General features: G+C 56.0%; 1 protein-coding gene across 3 annotated transcripts in view; it reads left to right on the forward strand.

The window, feature by feature from the left end:
• The window catches only part of tmem131l (transmembrane 131 like), a 34016-nt gene extending 20109 nt beyond the window's left edge, over window positions 1–13907 (forward strand). The window contains exons 8-34 of one of the 3 annotated variants that reach the window (XM_066717976.1): window positions 1423–1500; window positions 1864–2011; window positions 2586–2644; window positions 2731–2836; window positions 2924–3023; window positions 3129–3279; window positions 3644–3814; window positions 4100–4166; window positions 4437–4551; window positions 5046–5115; window positions 5651–5760; window positions 5910–5979; window positions 6158–6291; window positions 7695–7837; window positions 8046–8232; window positions 8485–8670; window positions 8971–9120; window positions 9270–9843; window positions 10102–10226; window positions 10427–10596; window positions 11286–11480; window positions 11980–12055; window positions 12161–12270; window positions 12372–12504; window positions 12917–12999; window positions 13121–13233; window positions 13452–13907. In XM_066717976.1, the coding sequence (XP_066574073.1) occupies window positions 1423–1500; window positions 1864–2011; window positions 2586–2644; window positions 2731–2836; window positions 2924–3023; window positions 3129–3279; window positions 3644–3814; window positions 4100–4166; window positions 4437–4551; window positions 5046–5115; window positions 5651–5760; window positions 5910–5979; window positions 6158–6291; window positions 7695–7837; window positions 8046–8232; window positions 8485–8670; window positions 8971–9120; window positions 9270–9843; window positions 10102–10226; window positions 10427–10596; window positions 11286–11480; window positions 11980–12055; window positions 12161–12270; window positions 12372–12504; window positions 12917–12999; window positions 13121–13233; window positions 13452–13718 (3891 nt within the window). In that variant the 3' untranslated portion in view covers window positions 13719–13907. Of the gene's footprint in view, window positions 1–1422; window positions 1501–1863; window positions 2012–2585; window positions 2645–2730; window positions 2837–2923; window positions 3024–3128; window positions 3280–3643; window positions 3815–4096; window positions 4167–4436; window positions 4552–5045; window positions 5116–5650; window positions 5761–5909; window positions 5980–6157; window positions 6292–7694; window positions 7838–8045; window positions 8233–8484; window positions 8671–8970; window positions 9121–9269; window positions 9844–10101; window positions 10227–10426; window positions 10597–11285; window positions 11481–11979; window positions 12056–12160; window positions 12271–12371; window positions 12505–12916; window positions 13000–13120; window positions 13234–13451 lie in introns of all 3 variants that reach the window. The other 2 variants (XM_066717975.1, XM_066717977.1) reach the window with 2 other exon arrangements.
• Window positions 13908–14789: the final 882 nt, after the last annotated feature.

The following is a 14789-nucleotide window of genomic DNA, read 5'->3' on the forward strand; positions in this document are numbered from 1 at the left end:
TGATATCCTGTTACAGCTGACATCTGCACAAGGCTGGGCCAACTGCAGGAACTGTGGCACAGGGAGTCAGCAGCCGGGTTCCTGGTAATTCAGCCTGGTACTGCACCCCCACTGTCAACTGCCACGAGCTCGGTCCAGCTCGGTCCAGCTCGGTCCAGCACACACTTCTGACGGTGTGGTGTCGTGATGGGGCTCTGTAGCACACGCTGACAGGAAAGGCACACGCGTCTCGCACTGCTCTGATCTGCGCTTGTTCGTCAGGACGTGATGCTTTGGGTTTCTTGGAGTTGTGCTTTTTTTGGAGGATTTAATAATGTTGATATTGTGTCTGATCTGAAGAGCCACGCCCCTTTATGACAGCACTCCTGCAGAGTCAGGAGGAGGAGCCTCACACCGCAGACCAGCCCACGTGTTTCTGACTTCCTGTCCGTGTCCAGTGTGTCGCCCACATGTGACACCGGACTCTTTCTGACCCGACCGCTCAGCTCGACGCCACAGTGCCGCTCCTCACAGGCGCTGCTCCCAGGCTCTCGTGGATATGCGGTGGGCGGATGGGTGAGCTCAAGGGTTAATATCTGAGCAGTTTAAATATAGCTCAGATTGGCTGCAGAAGTGTTCGTTTCCAATCCGTGCCTCAGAGGCCTGTTGATTCAGACAGGTTTGGTCAGCAGCCATAAACTGAGCAACACTGCTCTCTCCTTTGTGGTTCATCTGTCAGTGATCGAGCCCTGTGAATGGATTACAGCACATATTCCTCATCCCACAATGGCAGGAAACTGGGGCCGTCTCTCTTTGTGGTTCGCACGGAGCCTGTTAACTGGACAGCACGTGTGACATCTGCCAGAGGAAGCCACGATGCATGTAGAGAGAGCCAGCGCACACGGCTGAGCCCGGTGTCCAGACCCTGGTGCCCAGGATGCGGTGGAAAAGTTTGCGGAAGGGGTTGTGTCTCCATCTTTGTGAAAGCAGACGGCCAGCAGCTCTAAAACTGCTTGACAGGATCCTTGAATCACTAAGTTATTAATGGACACCAGACGAGCACGATGGGGCGAATGGCCTCCTCTCGATTGGACACTGTCTCATGTTCTTGTGTGACTGCAGCTGAGATGTGAAACGGCCCTGCAGTGCTGAGATCTCTTGCCGGCTCCTGGTGCTCCAGTGCTGTTGTCAGCCTGACATCCCTCCAGGCACTTCGTTGTTGTTGTTGTTTTTCTTGTGTGTTTCTTGTTCTCGTTTTGTTCAGTATTTGATTTGTGTAGGTGTGGCCGAGCTCTGGAGACTTACGCATTGACCGTGTTTGCACTGACCGTGTTTGCACTGACCGTGTTTACACTGGCTTGTGTGTGCAGGCGTGCTGTGCTCTGCACTGCCACTGTGTTCTGCATCACTGATGTCTGTCTGTCTGTCTGTCTGTCCTCACAGGAAGATGCAGCCAATGTGAGCATAATGGGATTGCAGCTGGAATGCAGCCTTCCTAACCAGAGCACCAGGCATCCGCAGGTAACGAGCCCCAGGCACCCCCCCAGGTACAGAGCCCCAGGCACCCGCAGGTAACGAGCCCCAGGCACCCCCAGTACAGAGATACAGGAACCCCCCCCCAGGGACAGAGCCCCAGGCACCCCCAGTACAGAGATACAGGCACCCCCAGAGAAGAAAGCAAATTCTCAGCTGGATTAGTTAAAATAATACGGAGACGCTGAGCTGATGTGGTTTATGCACCGGGCTCTCCGCACTGCCCACCCTGCCCCCGAGCCAGCCCCGGCTCTGCCTGTGGGGGGTCTGCAGTGCTGGGCCTCTCTGCCCCTGTGTGCCCCTCTCTCTGCCCCTCTCTGTGCCCCTGATTGTTTTCCTGTCGTTTCCCAGGGGCTCTGCTTTCGGACGGAGCAGAAGCTGTCTGTGCAGATCAGCCTGTTGGAGAGAGGAGAGCACAGACACGCAGACCTGGAGAAGATGAAGCAGTACGTGCAGGAGCACACCATGGTCCTGTTCCTGATCTCCACGGGCCACGGGTGTGAGTAGAACCCCAGACCCGGCCCAAAACAAGCTTTACGTTGTAGCTGCTTTATTCCTTTTTAACCAGTCTCTATATATACACACGTGTGTGTGTCTCTCTATACATGTATCTATAGACAAACACACACACAAACGGCAGGGCACTGACCCTCTCTACTGCAGCTACAGCCCAGCAGTTTTTTGTGCAGGAGCCCAAGCGTATGCTGCCGAACTTGCAGGGCCGGGGGTTTGGGTTCGGATGCAGACCCCCAAGAAATAGAGACAGAGGTAGAAAGGCACCCAGATCAGAGAGTCCTTCTCCGTTCTTTCCTTCATCCTCTCTCCTCCTCCTCCAGTGTGTCAAAGCAAGCGTCTCTGAGTCCTGTCTGCTCAGTGAGAGAGTGTGTTGCTGCCCTCTGGTGGTGTGTGCAGGCAGTGTCCTGCTAGCAGCCGGTTTGCCTTTTAGTTTTCACGGTTAGAGTTTGACTTATTGTCTGACTTTCCTCACATTTCAGGTGGACAGGTGTGTTCACCCGTGTTGTGTAGGTGAGGGATCAATGTGTTTCAACATGCTCTCGTATTTTATTTTACAGGGGAGCCACAGATTAATATTTATGTGTTGAATTCTGGATTTCGACATTTACATGTGAAGGTAAGAAGTGTGAATATTTTATACCGTTTGATCCGTGTCCGTCTGTCTGACTCTGTTGTGACACTTTGCGCTCGCTGTCGCTGTAGGAGATGCAGCTGCTCTCAAGAGGGGGACGCTCCCTGCGGTTTCAGCCGATGTCTCTGGGGGCGTCTGCGGCAAACTTCACCAGAGTGGCTTCGCTCATTTGTGGAGGTACGTGTGCGGGTTTCAGAGTAATGAGAGAGAAATGAGACCGGTTTGCAGGTTTTGAATAGTTTGTTTCCACTCCTTCTCTTTCAGGCGCTTCACTGATTCAGGAGAGGAAATACGCAGGACACGTCTTCCAGGTCCTGGGCAGCTACACCCTGAAGACCTACCCAGCCTTCCACATCGCAGACCGGTACGCCCTCACTTCCCTTCACATGCATGAGCCGTGAAGAGGCTCGGGTCGTGTCATTGTGTGTGTGAGCAAGTCCCCGAGTCACTCTGGTTCTTGTCGTCTCAGGAGGCCTGGCTACGACCCTCCCACCTTGTTCCACATCAGACAGAAGCAGAGCGGGGGGGGACTCGCAGACCTGTGGCTCACCAACAGCTTCAACTTCAGCTTCTCTGTCAGCGCCGTGTCCCTGTCCCCGGAGCTGGGCGGGCTATTGAAGGTAAAGCCAGCGTCCTGTGTCTGTGTCTGTCCTCTCATCCCCCGGACACTGCAGGTTTACAGTCAATATGGACTGGTCTCAGCCCTTGGGGGGGTGTATCGTGTGCATCACCGTGGTGTTTAGAATCGGTTTGTGTCCTTGTGTGTAGTTTTATAAACGGTGCGGCGGAGCCGTGTGCTCTGTGTGTCAGTGAGTGGAGACAGGCTCATCCACTGGTCCCCTAGGAAGTTTCTATCTGTAGATATATGCATTGTGAAGAGAGGGAAGCGTGTTGATGCTGCGGTGCACACATGGTGCCGAGAGGGGGGGGGGGGTGGCTGGCCCGGCTCAGGGCTGCGTGTGACGCGCTGTCCTCCGTCTCCAGGTGCTGAACTTCAGTGGGCCACTGCTCGTGCCCCCCGGCTGCTGGAAGGTGCTGTCCCTGCAGCTCAGCGGCTCCAGGTCCCCCCTGAGCGTCCTCACCAGGCTGGCTCTGCTCACCAGCGTGGGGGTCTCGCTGCAGCTGCCCCTGCACATCCGCTCCACGGTGTCCCAGGTGCTGCCCTCTGTCTGTCTGTCTGTCTGTCTCCTGGGTGCGGTCAGGAACAGGGCAGTCAGTGTAGTCGACACATTGGCTTGTCTTTATTCCTTCCGTTTGTCCTGGCGATGCTCAGCCCCTCAGAGCGCCTGACCGTTACTCTTCCTGTGCTGCGATAGACTGATTGATAGAAGAGAGGAGAGACCTGGTGCAGTCGGCCTCTGAGGAGACGGGCTGAGTTAGTACTGACCCTCCTGTCCAGCTGGGAGTCTTTCTGATCACATGTCCATCCGTGTCCAGCAGGGGGATGTGCTGTTCGAGGCCAGCGGAGGCTGTGGCAGCCCCTGCCAGCTCGCGGTGTCTGAAGCAGGTAAGCAGGATGCGCTGGGGTCCCGAGTGCAGACGGGGGCTGCATGTGACCGGAAGTCTGTCCCCGGCTGCACCTTCACGTGCGTGTGTCTTGGAGACCTGCTTGAAAAGGCCGCCAGCCCAGTACAGCCCTGAAGGATCCCACCGATCTGTGTTCTGGGTGTGGCTCATAACCGCGTGTGTGAGAGAGCTGTTATTGCATGGTTTCCTGACAGTGGTGTTGTGTGTATTCAGTGACATGCTTATTTTGTTCTCTTGCGTGTGTGTGCAGGTGCCGCGAAGTGGCACCAGACTCTGCTCCTGGACTCGTCCACCTGGCGTGGGGACAGCCGCCTGGCCGCAGAGCTGAGCTCCCGGTGGCGCCGAACAGCGTCGCTGAGCTGCAGGTGTGCCGGGGTCTCGCAGGGGGGCAGAGACGCTGCAGGGCAGAGGGGCAGGTATCCCAGAACCCCCTGCCACAGCATCGCAGCTCGGGTTCATTGCACTGGGGGAGGGACACGAGATTTGTGTTCATATATAGATATACATTTCATTGTTCCTCCCTTTTCAGAATTCAGTTTTGCTAGTCCATTTAGAGGAAATTGAAGTTGGTGAAACCTCCCTCTGTCTCAGTTCCCAGCACTGTGGGGGGGCAGTGTGCCTGCGCAGATGTAGGCAGGGAGTAAACTGTGGCGACTCTGGGAGGGGGTTCGATGTGTATCGGTCTCCGTCTGTACGCATTCAGTCATTTAGTTGTTAGTCTCGTGGTGTTACTGGCTTGTCGGGTGAGTGATGTCTCTGTCCTGATCAGACAGGGGTGTTTTGTGAGAACGAGTGCAGAGGGCCCTTATGGCGGCAGCAGTACACCGTGTCACTGATTTGTGTCTCTGTGTGATGGCAGCTGGCCTCGCCTGCCCATGGAGACCGGGCTGCCTCTGGACTTTGGTGCCACGCCGCTGAACGAGAGCAAGGTGAGGGGGCCGGGGGGCTGCGGGGCATTGGTCTCGCTGTGCTGGTTCATGAACACTACATGAGCCGCTTGTGCGATACAGGAGTCTTTGCAGTGTGATACGGCTATATAGACCCATTGTGTGTGTATTGCGTGGGCAGCTCTGCTCTCCAGAAAGACGCATCACTGCGTTGCTCTTCACTGGCACTCAAACCATGTTAACTTTTCTCACTGTTGTCATTGTAGTCATTATTGTTTTAAATATTATTTTGATTCATTCCTTACTGTGTTTATTCAGCAAGGGTTGACCAAAACTGAATACAGTATAATAATACGACATTGACAACCGCACACTACATGTTACACGTGTGTACATATGACTTATAAAACGTGTTTGAGGACAGAAAACGAACACAAACCCATTTTAATGCATACAGTGAGCTCAGTGTCTCAGTGTCCTGCCCTGTAGTCAGTCACTCCTGCATCCCGCCGGGGGGCCCAGTCCATGGCGCCGGTGGTCCGATCCGTGGCGATGCTGACGGCCCGTCTCTCCACAGGTCAAGTTCTTCCCCCTGAGGAACCCGTCCTCCTCCCCCATCACGGTGCAGCTGCTCACGCTGTCCTCCTACCCTGCCGCGCTGGAGGCGCTGGACCTGCTCACCAAGTGGTACGTGGCTCTGTGGGGAGACGGGATCCGAGTGTAGCTGTGTCGGCTTGTGCGTCTTATTTCTCTTGCTGGTCTGTGTGACAGTATTGCTGTTGTCATGAATCTGTGTGAAGAGCAGAATGATTCAGTGTCTCTTTCTCTTCCTGAAGGTTCAAGATCAACCCCCTGTCTGTCAACGTGACGACCGTGGAGTTCACATTGGTGCCGGGGGGACGGCAGGTGAGGGTCTGGGGGGGGGCACGTGTGTGTGTTTGTGTGTGTTCAGCAGTGCAGCAGTAGTAACGGTGTGTGTGTGTGTGTGTTCAGCAGAGCAGCACTAGTAACTGTGTGTGTGTGTTCAGCAGTGCAGCACTAGTAACATTGTGTGTTTGTGTTAATTGTGTGTTTGTGTGCACAGGACCCCAGGACCCTGAAGGCGTCGAGGGGCTCGAGGGTCTTGCAGCTGCGGCTCCAGCCCTGGGAGGTCCGGGAGGTGGGCGTGGTCTTCACCCCCTCGGAGCACAAGCCCCTCACCTCCATCATACTGATCAGGTACCACCCCGCCCCCCTGCTCTGGGGCCACTCTGTGGCGTGTGGAGTTGTGTGTTGTGTGTGAGGGTGTGGCATGTGGAGTTGTGTGGTGTGAGGGTGTGGCGTGTGGAGTTGTGTGTGTTGTGAGGGTGTGGGGTGTGTTGTGTGAGGGTGTGGCATGTGGAGTTGTGTGTGGTGTGAGGGTGCAGTGCTCACGACTTAAAATTTATCCTGGGAGCTGTTAGCAGCCAAATCCAATTTTTTGCCAAAATACTACACACTTTACTTGTTGTGCCTCTGCTTCTCCTGGGGCAGCACACTATATGCTGGGTAGAGCACACTGTTGTGTTAGAAGTTGTTAAATGTTCTGTAAGCAGCGACAACTCCGAGACAGCTGTGCACAGTAAAACATGTAATGACTTCATCTGGAGAGCCGAAGTCCTTGCGCTGTACACAGTGATCATCTGACATAACTACTTAATACCCACACTTTGGAGCTGTGTTACTGTAACTCACTGCAGCACTGTAACTCTGTTTGCAGACTTTAACACTGAACTGTGTTACTGTAACTCTGTGTGCAGACTTTAACACTGAACTGTGTTACTGTAACGCAGATGTTTTATTGTGATCTCGGCTTGTTTGTCATTTAGGAGACTGATGTCCAGTCAACATCTTCAGCAAACATTTACCGTAATTATTTTAGTAACTATTGTTAATTTTAAATAGCGATTTATTTTACTTTTCAGTAAGATGTGCTTCAGTGACATGGTATCATCATGACATGAATAAACACAATCTGAAACAATGCAAACTCCAATGCAGCGCAGCTTTCAAAAACACTTTCTATTGGTTTAGAGGGTTTTAGTGAAACACGTTTGTATTGGTTTATAAGCCCTGTGTTTTCCATGGCGTTCGGTACAGCAGTCAGTGACGTGTGTCAGCGGCGCTGCTGTGAAAACTACAAGCCACAACCGTGGTAAAAACAATGGTAAATAAATATAATGGCAACTGTAAAACCTAGCACAAATAAAGCAGGCACCAGTATTGTATTGTGTGTTGTGGAGTGTTGAGGTGTTGGGGTGTGTTTTGGAGTGGTGAGGGTGTGTTTGTGGAGTGGTGTGAGGTGTGAGGGTCTGTTGTGGAGTTGTTTGGGGTGTCAGGATGTGGGGTGTGAGGGTGTGTTGTGGAGTGGTGTGAGGGTGTGAAGGTGTGTTGTGGAGTTGTGTGAGGGTGTGTTGTGGAGTGGTGTGAGGTGTGAAGGTGTGAGGGTGTGTTGTTGAGTTGTGTGGGGTGTGAGGGTGTGTTGTGGAGTGGCGTGGGGTGTGAGGGTGTGTTGTGGAGTGGTGTGAGGGTGTGTTTTAGAGTGGTGTGGTGTGTGAGGGTATGTTGTGTAGTTGTGTAAGGGTGTTGTCCTTGTGTTGCAGGAATAACCTCACGGTGCTGGACATGGTGCTGGTGACGGGGCAGGGGGCGAGGGAGTTGCTGCGCGTCGGGGGGAAGCTGCCTGGACCCTCGGCCTCGCTGCGCTTCAACGTCCCGCAGTCAACCCTGATGGAGTGCAGAGATGGTGAGGGCAGCGCCCACACACTGACACACACACACACACACAAACACAGACACAGACACTACCCTGGCCCACAGTGAGATGGCAGAGGGCCCAGTGTGGATTGTCACAGTGTGTGTGTGTCAGTGTGTGTGTCACTGGGTGTGTCACTGGGTGGATGAATGTACTGGGTGATACTAATGCCTCCACTGTTTTGCCCCCGTTGCCCCAGGGCTCAAGACCAGCAAACCCCTGTTCGCCATCCGCAAGAGCTTCAAGGTGGAGAACGCCGGGGAGCTGCCCCTGACAGTGGTGTCCATGAACATCAACGGCTACAAGTGCCAGGGCTTCGGGTTCGAGGTCCTGGACTGCCGCTCCTTCCAGCTGGACTACAACTCCTCCTCTGAGATCAACATCGCGTGCGTAGGCTGAGCATTCGTCTCGTGCATTGGGTGACCTGTTCACAGTGCTGGCATCGATGTTTCTGTTGAATACGGTTTTAAATGTGTAGCTACTTTAAATACAATCTCCGTAAATCAGCATTGTATGCATTTTATACCCAATAGCCTTTTAAATGTGATATGGATGCGTGTGACTGTGTGCGTGTGAGCGAGAGTGTGTAACGCTCCTCTCCAGGGAAGTGACACGCTGCTGTCTGTCCGTCTGTGCAGGTTCACGCCGGACTTCACATCCTCCTGGGTGATCCGGGAATTGGCGCTAGTCACGGCACGCGGCTCGTCCTTCCCCTTCACCCTGAACGTCACGCTGCCGCACCACATGCTGCCGCTGTGTGCCCAGGCGCTGCCCGGGCCCAGCTGGGAGGACAGCTTCTGGGTCATCACCATTGTGTTCACCTGGTGAGCCGTGGCCCTCTGCGCTGCCCCTCTCCTGCAGGCCTCTGCTTATTACTCTCCTGTGCTGTGTATGTGTGCTTTGAAATGTGATGTTCTGTTCTTGCTAAAGTAGGCAGGGTCTGGCCACTGTTATAAGTGACACGTCTAATAACTGTACTGTGTTTGCAGCCCGGACTTATACAATCACACCTTATAGAGCTGTGTGTCGCTGCTGCGTGATTGGGGGGGCAATTGGCGTCTGGTTCTGCCTGCGGTCTCTGCATCTCTGAGCCGGTGTGGATTAAATCACGCGTGTCTCTGCAGCATCTCTCTGGGCGGCGTGTGTCTGATGGCCATCCGCCAAGCCCAGTACATCCTGTCTGAGTTCGTGAGCCCAGGAGCGCGGCAGAACCACCCCTCTGTCCTGACTCGGGACAACAGCCCCGTGGACACCATTAGCCCCGGCTCGATGAGGTAAAGTCTCTTCTCTGTCCTGCGCTTGGGGGGGATGGGGGGCTCTGGGGGCTCATCTGCATGGTCTTTTGGGCCGAGGCAGCAGCGCACAGTTTAAACGGGCAGTCGGGCTTCTCGGCCTCATGTGTGTGAGTTTCTCGTTGTTGCAGTAAGGTGAAGGGCAGCTGCAAGACATTCGTGGATTCCTTCAACATGTCGGACAAGAGCAAAGGCAAGGGCTCCCTGCCCCTGGCCCCTGGCCCGGCCCGCACTCAGGCCCCGGCCAAGAAGATCCCCGCGCCCCCCCTGGCACCCCAGCGCAAGCACAAGGTCTCAGTCTACTATGGCAAGTACCGTGTGAACCCCGCCGCGGCCACGGCAGCCCCCCTGGAGGAGGATTACGAGCCCCACAGTGACGGCCCGACCCCCGAGCCCGGGGCCAACCCCTGTGCACCGGAGCCCCCCGCGCCAGCAGAGAGGAGGCCGCCCCCCGCGGTGGACACAGAGCCGGCTCCCGCTATGTTTCCCATGGAAACACACTGCCTTCTCCCCGAGACCCAGGGGGGGGTGCAGGCCGGCAGGGCGGGGCTGCTGGTGTGCAGCGTGGCTCAAACCCCCTGTCCAGACAATGCCCCTCCATCGCCCTGTGGCCCCCGGAGCAGCCCCTGCCCTCAGCACAGCCCCCAGCAAGGCCCCCAGCAAGGCCCCCAGCACGGCTGCAGGACTGACGGCCCTGGCACCGAGGTCAGTGTCTCGCCTCTTCTCTGCTCTGCTGCTCAGGGGAAATCTGTGAGTAGCAGGGTAGTAAAGCTTGAGTAGCAGCACCACCAGTTACATGTTCTCTAATCATAGTTATTGGATTTTATAATGCCTTTTCTGGAGTAAACAGCCCCAGTGCCATCTGTTCAAATTGTTATTCTCCTGCAGCAGTCGGTTGAGAGTGCAGGGGGTTGTGTAGTCAGTACCGTCACTGATGTGTGTTTCTGGTCACTGTGCCGGCAGTTAAGGGACAACAGCCACGCGAGGAGGAAGCACAGCGACAAGAGCGAGGCCAGCGCTGCGGCCGGCGGGAAGAGCCGGAGGAACTGCGGGAAGAGCCGGAGGAAGAACACCGAGGGCGGGGCGGGGTGAGCGCCGTTATAACAACCGGTCAGCGAGTCACAGTCGCTTCACACAACATCACACTCATCACACAACACTCGGCTCGGAGGCACTTCAACAGACCAACACGCTTTCACAGTCGTCCCATAAAACTGTGGTCGCTACCGCGTAGCAGCCTGTGAGTCGTGTGACGTGTGTGTGATGTGTGAACGGCTGTCCCCCGCAGGGTCCCTCAGCCCAGTGTGGCTCTGCTGTCAGAGAAGAGCAGGGAGCCCGAGTGGAGAGACCCCCGCAACCCCACACGCCCCCGAAACCGCTGTTCGGCAGCCAAGGCCGACGGCCCCCGAGCAGCCCCTTCCTCAGACATCCCCGGCAAACACATGTACAACGGTAGGGGTGTGTGTCTCTCTGTTGGAGTGTGTGTGTGTGTTAGTTCGCAGGCCTGGTTTGACACAGTGGTTCCCCAGTTACACACTTCTGTTTGGCATTGTGTAGCTGCTTGTGCAGGGTGTGTGTGCTGCTGCTTATGAGGGAGTGAAGGGGAGGACCCACACGCGTGTCACACTGTTATTATAAAGGCTCCTGAGCCAGTGAGAGCAAGGGGCGGGACGGGGCGGGACAGGGCAACAGCCGGCCCAGGCCGCAGAGTTCAGTGTGTGAGGGTGTGAGTGCTGGCTGTGTGGCGGGGCTCTGCGGTGCCTGGGGTCCCAGGGTCTCCATGTCCCGGTGTGTTGGTGTCAGTGTCCCAGTGTCCGTGACTCTGCGCCTCAGTGTCCATGACTCTGCGCCTCAGTGTCTGTTTCCCACCCTTTCTGTCTCGGCCGTGCCCCGGTGTCTCTGTGTCCTGGTACCCGGTGTTACCGTGTCCCTGTCTCAGTGTCCTGTGCTCTGTGTCCTGGTGTCTCAGTGTGCTGTGCTCTGTGCCAGTATCTCAGTGTCCAATGTCTGTGTCTCAGTATCCTGGTGTCCGTGTCTCGGTGTGCTGTGCTCTGTGTCTGTGTCTCAGTGTCCCAGTGTCCAGTGTCTCTGTCTCAGTGTGCTGTGCTCTGTGTCTCAATGTACTGTGCTCTGTGCTCGTCCTGCAGGTGCGGCGGCGCGGGCGCGGCGGAGGGGCCCCGAGCGGCGGCCACTGTGGGAGTCGGGCTCGGACTCGGGCAGCTCCTCGGGCAGTGTGCCCGCCAGCAGAGGCAGCTGGGGCAGCTGGAGCAGCGCCAGCAGCCTGGAGGGGGAGCGGGAGCAGCAGGGCACATATACGTACACCACCACACCCCCCAAGAGAAGTACGCATTCTGCCCCCTTAACCCCTCTCGTCTGGCCCCTCACCCTCTCACCACAGCCAGGTTTCCACAGGTTTCTAATATGTGCACTAAACATCTAAGGAATTTGTCCACATGTGTGAATGGATTTGGTGGTTTTAGGTTATTTGTGTCTGTGGAGACGCTGTCCCTAACCAGCCACAGCTCTGTCCCTGTCTCTAATCATATAGCAGCTCATATAGCCCTGTCCTCAGTGCAGCTCTCTAGCTCTCCACTGCGCTGGTGTTATCCCAGGGGCCGCAGGCAAGGAATCGGTGTGGAAAAGCAGAGCCTTGTCACGGACAGAAAGAAAACAGATGGTGGAGGGGTGCTGACAAATTGTTAATAATGATATGAGTTGATTGATAATGAATAACCGAAGGCACTTCTCACTGGGGCTCAGTATCGCTGTCCACACAGTCCCTGCGCTGAGAGCAGCCCATCCTCCTGCCGGGATTCACTCCTCTCATCTCCTTCCTTCCAGGGGAGGCCCAGCACAGCGCCTGTCCTTCTGAGAGGGACTGCTGCCAGACTGACTTCTCGAGCCTCCGGACCCCCAGGTAACGTGTGCACAGTGTGGGGCCGGGCCCTTGCGACCTGCTCTGATTAGGGACACTTCTGTGTGTGTGTGATCAGGGACTGACCCTCTGTCCTTCCTCCTGCAGCCAGTACAGTCTGTACCGTAAGGAGCCGTGCCAAAGCCCCCTGCCGCCCGCCGCCCCCTGCTTCACTCCCAGCTTCGCCGACGTGGCCGCCGGGCTGGAGAGGAACACGGGTGAGTGTCCCGGCCTCCACCCATCCCTCTATCTCTGTCCCTCTATCTGTGGTCTATGTGTTTGTCTAGACTGACCTCTCCGGGCTTCCCTCTGTCGGCAGGTGTTTCGGGTCCGTACTCCGCAGAGGAAATGTGGTCGACGCCTTCGATTCCCTTAACCAACGACTTCAGATACAACGCCACCGAGAGCCAGCCCTGCGTCCCGCCGGGGTCGGCGCTGTGCTTCTACAATGGGTGCGTCTGGCATTGCAGCGGGGCTGCGTCTGAGGCCCGGTGACGTGAATTTCGCAACGACAGTCATGAGAATAGCAGTGATCGTAATAAACTGCTCTTATGGACTGTGTCACTATTATTCACCCAAACAAGAAGCGCTGTCCTCAGACAGGACGCTCTGTGTCATTAGATCTAGTCTCTGTGTCGTGATGTCTCCGTTTCTGTCTCTGAGGGGTTTCTGTTGATAAGTGTGGAGCTGCAGTTCTGTGCCTTCGATCTGTTGGTTCCCAAGGGAAGACATTATTATGCATAACCCCCATGTGTATTCATAACCCCCAGCACATGCACTCTCACACACACACACACACTGTCTCACAAGCGCGCACAAACACACTTACGCACGCACTCTCTCATGGTCCTCTTCCTGTCTCAGGTTTCCCTGGAGCAGCGCAAACAGCCAGTGCACAAGCCACCCCCCGTACTGTGACCAGAGGAACTACTGCTCCCTGCTGGAAGGTGGGTCCTCCTCTTGGGGGTTTTGGTTCCACGTTTCCACACTTGACCGTCTCTATTCATTCATTGCTTTCTGTGTTTGTGTGTTCATTGTATTCTAATCCCGCCCCCCCCCCCCGTCCAGGCAACACCTTCTCCTGCCCCGAGACGCCCGGCTCTCCTTATGCCCCCCCGCCGGGCTGGAGCGAGGCCGGCCCTCAGGACGTCACCTCGGCCTGGGACAGCACGGGACACAAGGTGAGCCGGGGGTGGGGGGGACAGAGGTGGGGAAAGCGAGTCTCCTGCGGGGGCCGAGAGAGGGACATGGAGACACCGGGACTGACCCGCCTGGCTCTGGAGACGGAGACCGCTCCCTCAATGGACGCATGTGTGGGCTGGATCAAGGGCCCAGCTGCCCTGTGGTTTGTATGGAGGACACTTCCTCTGTCACTAACGTCCTGTCCTCCGTCCCGCAGCCCTTCTTCTCCGGCACCCGCAGCCTGTCACCCATGTCCGGCCTGTTCGGCTCCATCTGGACCCCCCAGAGCGAGCCGCCCCAGAGCCCCTTTCATGCGGTGCGGCCGCCCCCCCCGCAGCCCTTGCCCGGCGCCGGCCGCCCCAAGCAGTACTCGAGCTTCAACCCCTTCGGCCCCCACATGCACCTGGACATCTGGAACTCGTGCTCCAGCCGCAGCTCCACCTCGCAGCTGTCCAACGACTCGGGCTTCGGCGGAGACCTCTGAGCACGGCGGGCTTTTACTCACAATGATAGGAAGCAAAGAAAGAGGAGAGAAGAATGTGAAAATACTTTGTTTTTTTCCTCCAAATTCAATGTGTAAAGTTAAGCTTTTTTTGTTGTATATTTTTCTAGATTTGGACATAGAAAATTCTGAGGAGGAGGAGGACGATAATAAAACGTTTTTGTACTGAAAGCTTCTGTTTGTTTTCTTGCCAGCAGCGCAGGGCTGTTATCCTCTGTGCAGAGCCAGTGTGCTCAGGGTAGGTGTGTTCACAGAGCCAGAGTGTGCTCCGTCTCCCCCTACACCCTTGCCTCCACTGCCCTCACTCTCTTACCTTCCATTGTTTGTTTTTCCCATCAATCTGTGAACTGTGCTACCTCCTCTTTGTTCTCCTCCCTCACCTCCTCCCTTGACTCTTTCTGTCCTCTCACGTCTCGTCCTGCCCATCCCTTCAATCAGCCTTGGCTCTCTGCTGTTCTCCGCTCAACCCGAACTGCGGGGGGGGCGGCTACAATGATTTAGCCGCCGCCTTCTTCTCCAAGATCACAGACATCCGCAAGCTCTTCAACAGTCCCCCCTCCTCTCCCATCACACCCAAACCTCCCACCGACCAAGCGTCCTTTTCTTCATTCTCACCTCTCTCGGACTCGGAAGTTTCTGCTCTCCTCCTACGTCACAAATCCACAACGTGCGCCCTGGACCCTCTCCCTTCTCACCTCCTCCAAGCGATCGCTCCTGATCTTGTCCCCTTCATCTCCTCCCTCCTTGCTCCCTCCTTTCTGGCTGTTTCCCCTCTGCATTTAAACAAGCTGCTGTCATCCCACTGCTCAAGAAACCAACCCTTGACGCCACCTCTCCTCAGAACTACCGCCCTGTCTCCCTACTCCCCTTCCTCTCAAAGACTCGAGCGGGCGGTCCACCGTCAGCTCTCTTACTTTCTGTCCCAACACTCACTCCTTGATCCTCTGCAATCCGGCTTCCGCACAGCTCACTCCACTGAGACGGCTCATTGGCAGTCACTGACTCCCTCAGCTGTGCTCAGGCTCCTCCCTCTCCTCTGTCCTCATCCTCCTT

This window comes from Amia ocellicauda, chromosome 12 (assembly GCF_036373705.1).
Source record: "Amia ocellicauda isolate fAmiCal2 chromosome 12, fAmiCal2.hap1, whole genome shotgun sequence".
Taxonomy (NCBI): Eukaryota; Metazoa; Chordata; class Actinopteri; order Amiiformes; family Amiidae; genus Amia; species Amia ocellicauda.